Genomic DNA, 7,622 nt, shown 5'->3' on the forward strand with positions numbered 1-7,622 from the left:
ATATGCAACTCTGTGAGTGATGGTTCACTCTGACAAACTGCACAAATGACCACTATTCAGGATTAATCTTCATTGTCGAATAAAAAATAAGCACATCATTAAAGCATTCATAATCTACTCTTGACTTTGAATTTGCCCAAAACATATTCACAACATATCCATCTTCATCTAGTTGCATTGCACTAAAGAAACTAGGGTCTTTGTTTGATTTCTTCTGTAAGTAATCAACAAAAGAACATATTTTCCCATTCTTTATGTTATTTGTCATCTTCCTTCTCAAGTGGTTTATTAGTTCTATAGGTGTGAATAGTATATTCTCGTGACCACCATCTATGTGCGCGCATAAATTGTATGTCTTCCTTGGTATAATGCCGATGTTATCAGTTATTTCAGTAATTACAATATGTGCTTCAGTTACTTTATGATGTGATCTTAACATAGGAGTCACAAATGAAGTTGTTAAATCATGGTTATGATCACTGATTAAAGTACAAACTATATATTTCTCATTCGAAAGTCTTCTTAACACCATTCTCGCTGGACATTCACATCTTGAATTTGGCTTGCTCCTTGTTGGATTTTCACTTGACTTCTTCCAATCTTTCTTAGAACAAACATATGTCTTTCTCACTAGACACCCTGTGCATTTTTTGACCAAGAATACCTTTCAACACTGAAGCCAAGTTTTAAGGCATAATCATTATAAAATTTGTATGCAGCTTCCTCATTATTAAACTGCATTCCTTCTATGGGAACAGAGTCAAGTATACTATCATGTACATTCCCATTGCTTGCACCTTTATCAAGTGTACTATCATGATCGTCTACCTCTTTATCGAATTGCATTTCTTCTGCTGAAATATTTAAGTCACGAGTGAATCCAATGCCTGCACCCTTCTTATCATGTGCATCATTAGTGCACATGTTCATTTCTTCAGGTGCATCATTAGTACAAATGTTCATTTTTTCATAACTTTTCAATGATTGAGATACATCATCTTCACTGCAACTAGATGATAAGTTCACCACTATTATAAGCAAGATATTAATTTGCGTTAGCCAGCGCATACGTTTACTATGATTTATTCAAGATGCATATAACAATGGATATCGATTAGTTAAGCAAGTCAAACAAATGATTGAATGAATCACAATATAAAAGCAACAATGATTTGTTATTTGCTTATACTATGCATCGAATTGTTATTTACCATACCAATAAAAGAAATGATTTATCATATATGTGTGTTGACAATAGTGATTCATGTGATAGCGATTTAATTATATCTACAACGCTGTGAAGCGATTTTAATAGAAATCGTTAAATAAGCAGCGATTTGAATACGCAAATCGCTATCACAAGCGTGCAACAATGTAAATTTTGCACACACACATTTTAAAATCATACTTTAAATATCTTACAAATTGATACTAGAAAACACATAATATCTTATAAATCGATATATATATATATATATATATATATATATATATATATATATATATATATATATTGCATAATATATTACAAATCAATACGGTAATTCAGCATAATAGCTTACATATCGATATTAACAAACAAAACAATATCTCACAAATCGGTAGTATGTTACTATAATCGTGATTTACGTTACATTGCATATTCTGAGTGAATGGACGATACCAGATGAGGTACAAGCCCTTCCTCGCATCTGTAACAAAGCATTCTTGTCAACAGGTCCCAACGTCTTATAAATATCTTCAATTTTTTAACCATCAAAAAGCTAACATCCTCTTGCAATAACAAAACAATACCTTAATGTCACTTACGACGACATACGTTCTTCAACAATAGCATGATGACATGGAAAAATACTCACGATGCCTTAATGGCACTTGTTAGAATGTTTGTTCATCATTGATTTTTTCATACTGCCTAATGAAAACAAAGAAGAAGAGAAGACGTAAAAAGAGATGGCCGACAAATCCTCCTGTGACGCCCACTAATGATCGAACCAGTCGATCTATTTATAGTTATCTCCACAAGGTAGAAACGAACTGGAAAATATTTTGTAACACAAAGCAGAAACGATAAGGTGGTAATGTGTTGCAACAAAGCTAAAAATCAAGGCGGGAACCTAGGCTGGCGAGAACGTGCAAAGCTATTTATGGAAGAACATTTCTGTTAAATGCATATCTATCTTACCAGAGGACATTTTCATCAAATGCATATCTATCTTTTTTACATGTTATTTATCTTTTTTTTTATATTATTTTATTATAGAATCATCATGGATAACATTAGCATATGAATTATCGTGGTTCCTATTCCTCCGTCAGCTCACGAATTTGTGTTCGGGGCAACCCCGTATGAGTGGATGGGTTCCCGTTATTTTTTCTCTCTTTATATAGAGGAGGAAGGTCCGTTACTCATTTGTTATATTCTTTCTGCCGTCTCTCCTGAAAAGTAGAAGCCAAAGACTTGTATATGTTGACCATTGCTTTGATTCTCTCTTGACCGCAGAGGAGTAGCCGTGAGTCGTGACTCCCGGCCGCGTGCATGCCTTGGTAGACTAATCGCGCGCTCGCACTGGTTCAGATGGTCAGGCTGTCGTGCGGACCATGACAGCCTGATCCGATTGACCGCTCGACGCCGTCTTCCCTTCTGCGTCCGACTGACGGTTGTTCCTTATTGGTTTCTGTAGGTAAGCAGAAAAGAGAAAACCTTCCCTCCTCAACTTGTCTCTTGTTTTCTTGTCTTGGTTGTCCTTATTTCGTTTGTGAACGTAAGCAGAACACCCTTCCTCAACTTGTCTATTTTTTTTGGGTGGGTGGGTTGTTGTTTTCTTTGTTTTCTGTTTTTGTGGTTAATTGCAGGTGGTGTTCTCTAACTTATTGGTTGCTTCGTTTTTATGCCTTTTGTTTTGGTACCCATTATCTCTGGTTGCGCCTTTTACCTTGAGAATTTCAGAATTTCATGTGATTCTTTTTCTTTTTGCGGTCTTTTTTTGTTTAAATTGGGGAATCCTTTTTGGGTTTCTTCAAAGCAAGGTGGTCTTTGGATTTTTACGTATTTTTCGGTGTACCAATATTTGATTTTGTGCCCAGAGAGAGTTTCTTGTGACTGTAATAAGAATTTAATGGATGTAGATTTTAAGTTTGATGTTCTTTCATACTGTTCTTTTTCAGGTGTACAAAAATTGTGAATTTGAATAGTTGGCGTCTCTTGTACATGAGGCAATTGTTTGGATTGATATAATTAGGTTAGGTCTGTTTTCTGAAGATGGGGTCCTATTCTGGGCTCCTTCATAGACCTTTCACTGCTGCTGCTGCTGCTGCGGTTGCTGCAGTATCCGCTGATGTTCGTGATAGGTTTCCTGTAAAGTTTCATCACCGTTCAAGCGCTGAGTTAACTGATTTTTCATCTTCGAGACAATCACCTCCAGTTTCTGAGTCGAGTTCTGCGTCAAATTCATGTGTGTCATCCCAATTTTCAGTTAACTTTTCAAATTCGTTTATGGGATCAAGAGTTCTCATTCCGACAACCATTACTGATTCCCCAAATCCTGTCCGTGTTTTTAACCTTCCCAGGCCACAGCCTTTGTCAAAATTATTGGATTTGAAGCATCCTAGTTCTTCTTCATCATCTTCTTCGCCCCCTGCTTCTCCTGCTGTTCTTCGTCTTTTGTATCAATCCGCCAATTTAACCCTTGGAAATAAAATTCACAAATCCTTGCCATCTGGTGAATTCACTTCCGCGCCTACTAGTCCTTCCGACATATTGTATGAGTGGCATTTCCCAAAATCTGGATCATGCGGAATTGAAGGGGCTTCTGAGTGTTGTTCTTTCAAATCTAAGGCAACAGTTGTGCTGCTTGGTTGGTTGGGTGCAAAACAAAAGCATCTAAAAAGATATGCAGAGTGGTATACCTCTAGAGGCTTTCAGGCGGTTACTTTCACCTTCCCCATGAGCAACATTGTCAGCTATACACCTGGTGGGAAGGCAGAACAACACCTGGATCTGCTTGTTAACCATCTTGCACATTGGATGGGAGAAAATCATGGGAACAAACTGGTTTTCCACACTTTCAGCAATACAGGCTGGTTAACGTGAGTTTGTTTCTTCTTGCCTCTTTTGTTTTGTTTTGTGAAGAGAGATTTTTCATAGGTGGATTTTTTACTCCATTGCTCGTTATATTATAAACTCGAGTTGTTTGAAGCTATCAAGTGATGCTATATACATGATGACATATGGTTGCATCACGGGTTCCCAGAAAACTGGGTGTATATGTATCATTTACAGGTTTATTTTGAGGCACTGCAAAATGCAAACAACCATTTTTAATTATTTCCAGTGTTCATCCCTAATGAGGGCAGAGGTTATGTATGGAACATTTCTAATTCTAATGGATGCTGGCTTGTGGTCACTGGAAGCCTTCCAGAAACAGACACTTGAGCTGGGTCTGGACTCTGCAGTTTAGGTTATAGATTGCAGTTCTTGTTTTATCATATCCCAATTTGGTGACAATGTTAATTTTTCTTTCAACAGGTATGGTGTCATTCTTGAGAAGTTATCTCATCAGGATCCATCTATGATCGATAACATCAAAGGTTGCATAGTGGACTCTGCCCCTGTTGCTGCCCCTGATCCACAGGTTAGAACTTCAGTATATATTGCAAGTTATTCTGTGGCTTATCCATATGCTTCTTATCTTATGTTCTCCCGGAAGCTCTCTCAAGTTGTGAGTGTTATGCTGTTGAAGGTAGATGCGTTTTCTTTTGGCTGTGAGTGCAAATATGGAACTGCTCAATCATTCCAATAATGATTAAGGTATTGAAACACATGCTAACCATCCATTTGAGGAGTGTAGAAAACTGATGTTTATGGAAGGTACACCATAGTTGGCAAACTCGTGACTTGGGCTCGGATCGGATCCATACTGGGTCACCGAGTTAGCGGGTTGACTCGGTGACTCGGACGAGTCAGGACTCTATATTTTATAGTGTAAGCACATGAATAAAACATGAAAATAACTAAACTTCAAGCTAATATGTCAATAGCTAAGTTACAAAAACATATAATTATACATGGTTCTTAACTTTTTTCATTGAACAATATTAGATTCTTCATAACAAGTGACTTTGTATAAAAATTATGCATTAAAATAATAAAATACATGATAAAAAAATTTATTTAATGGATTTGATCAGCAGTCCTGAATCATGACCCAATTGGGGTCCGATCCGGGCGATTCCCGAGTCTACTCTCCAGCACAACCTGCTCCAAAGACATTCCTAACACAAATATCATATGATTTGTAAAAGGCGGGGGAGGGTGGGGGCGGGAGGAGATCTAACTGTCATTATTATGATAAATGAAAAATAGATGCCTCTATGGTGGAATAGAATTTTTTCTGAGGGGAGAGACTTATCGTGCATATTTTAAAAGTGTAGGTTGTCAAACAGGTTGAGGAATTCGTGCATGCCCTAGCATCCAGGTGTAGATAGTTTGGAAAAACAAGAAAACAAAGTTTTAGGGTTGTTGGGTAAATAATGTCGCTTGAGTAGGTCTGAGAATTTCTTATGAAGACTTGAAATGAACAAAGTTGGAAATTGAGAAAGTCAAGTATTACATTAGTGAGGATAAAAGCAACAGACTTAGATAAAATGATGGTCTAATGGCATCAAATATTGAAACATAACACGTTTATGATGCTTTATGCAGGTAAACATTTGTTGATAATTTGGTCTTCTACTAATTCAACTAAAAAATTGTCAATATTCTCTTTTTTCTTAGTGGCCATGTCTAGCCATTTCGTTTTGAAAATTTTACAGTCAACATTGTCTTCAGGTGCATGTTGTTTCCCATTTCTCTGCTCTACATGATGCAAATTTGTCTCATCTTAGTGTTAATTCAGTAGTTTTCAAGTTTACTGATCCCCTTTTGTTTTGTTTGAAGGTCTGGGCGTCTGGCTTCTCAGCTGCTCTTCTGAAGAAACAAAGCATTGCTACAAAAGGATCATTGAGACCAGATGAATCAGGTGTGGAGGTTGTTGTTGATTCCAATACAATAGCCTCTGAACGGAGTCCGGCAGTTGCTGAAGCTGTTTTACTTGTGATTCTTGAGAAATTCTTTGAGGTGGTTCTGAATCTTCCTACAGTGAACAAGTAAGAACAATAGTTTTCACCTAAATGCATTTTGCAGCTGCATGTTCTGTACTTTTCACTAACAACCTAGAAAGTAATCTCATACATAGTTCATTAGGCTCAAATTCCTGGTCATTTACTTGCCATGGTCTTTAGACAAGATCAGCTTTTCTCTTTGGGTGTTCTCATGGTGAAAGGGTACGAGTTAAAATTTGATGATCATGCCATGATCATATGTAAGATAGCAAAATGAGTAGGTAGTATGCTCAAGATTGCTAATCAAGCCTTCCTTCTTGACAATGATGAATCATAGCCAAACCAAATGGCCCTCCATTGTAGTTTCATTGGTGGACGAGCCAAGTCACTTATGCGAAAGTATTTTCATATGAAAACGTTTTTTTCATTAAATGTCTTTCTATTGTTTGTTGAGGTTACAGAGGCAGAAAAACAGTGTTTTTTTTTGTGCACTTAGCCAAGAGAAATGCCTTCCTATTCTTTTAGTGTCTGTTGCTAAAAGCACAATTTTGAACTGTTGAAATGGTCAGAGTTCATCTGAAGGTTGCGATTGAAGCGTATAATCCCATGCCAAATTTTATTTATCTAAGCATTATAATGAACCTGTCTTAAGGCATTCCACATGGCATATTTGTGACTTATTTAACTAGGCTTGTTTTTTTCTCTCTTTTGGGATTTACAGAAGGCTTTCGGATGTATTGGATATTCTTTCCTCAAAGCAACCCAAATGTCCACAGCTGTACATATACAGTACTGCTGACCGGGTGATCCCATCAAAATCAGTGGAATCATTCATAGATGAGCAGCGCAAGGCCGGACATAGTGTTAGAGCTTGCAACTTCATCTTCTCTCCTCATGTTGACCATTTCCGCAACAATCCAAGCCTATACAGTTCCCAGCTGACCAGTTTTCTGGAGGATTGCGTACTCAGTGCAAAGATTCATAACTGAAACTGTTCATTATTTTTTTATTCATCACCATTTTATACCAATATGGTTGTTGCATTTTATCTGATAACCATATTGATTAAACATATCTTTTGCTCTTGTAATTTGAGCTCCAACAAGGACAGTGTGGGAGAAAATGATCATAATATCGTGTCAAATATATGACGTGTTGAGATGGGGATTTTTCCTTTTACCTTGCCATATAATAATGATATTATTTCTACATGCTATTGTTAATCGACGGTGGGCTGGCATATTGACTGTTAGATTTTTTGTTTTCCTCTCTTCTTCCTTTCACCTACACTGTAATGTTGTTTCTGTAAACTATTGCTGTTGTTCTCCTATGGTGACATATGGACTCTTTGATTCTTTATTTTTATCTGTTCTATTTGCACAATTTTTCTCTTCATTCGTTTATTCCTCTTTTCCTATTGTAACACCTAGGCCCTGCTGGGGCAAAAAAGGTAGTCGATTGAGGCTCCCCACTTAAATCAATTTAATGAGGGGAGCCTTTCCCTCTCCCCCACGATTGAA

The 7,622-nt window shown here is 37.1% G+C and overlaps 1 protein-coding gene across 4 annotated transcripts; it reads left to right on the plus strand.

Moving 5' to 3' along the window:
- Nucleotides 1-2,555: 2,555 nt before the first annotated feature.
- LOC149832361 (uncharacterized) lies at nucleotides 2,556-7,311 on the plus strand. Of its 4 annotated transcripts, none has more exons than XM_090012432.1 (5): nucleotides 2,556-2,684; nucleotides 3,169-4,089; nucleotides 4,529-4,634; nucleotides 5,939-6,147; nucleotides 6,824-7,311. In XM_090012432.1, exons 2-5 carry the CDS (start codon nucleotides 3,263-3,265, stop codon nucleotides 7,089-7,091), a joined length of 1,410 nt encoding a protein of 469 aa, XP_089868558.1. In that variant the 5' UTR covers nucleotides 2,556-2,684; nucleotides 3,169-3,262; the 3' UTR covers nucleotides 7,092-7,311. The 4 variants fall into 4 exon arrangements, with proteins under 4 accessions (XP_089868558.1, XP_089868561.1, XP_089868560.1 ...); XM_090012435.1 differs by lacking the exon at nucleotides 2,556-2,684 and adding an exon at nucleotides 2,737-2,765; XM_090012434.1 differs by lacking the exon at nucleotides 2,556-2,684 and adding an exon at nucleotides 2,840-2,856.
- The last annotated feature ends 311 nt before the right edge of the window (nucleotides 7,312-7,622 follow it).

Source organism: Nuphar pumila, chromosome 7, assembly GCF_984573655.1.
Source record: "Nuphar pumila chromosome 7, dmNupPumi1.hap1.1, whole genome shotgun sequence".
NCBI lineage: Eukaryota > Viridiplantae > Streptophyta > Magnoliopsida > Nymphaeales > Nymphaeaceae > Nuphar > Nuphar pumila.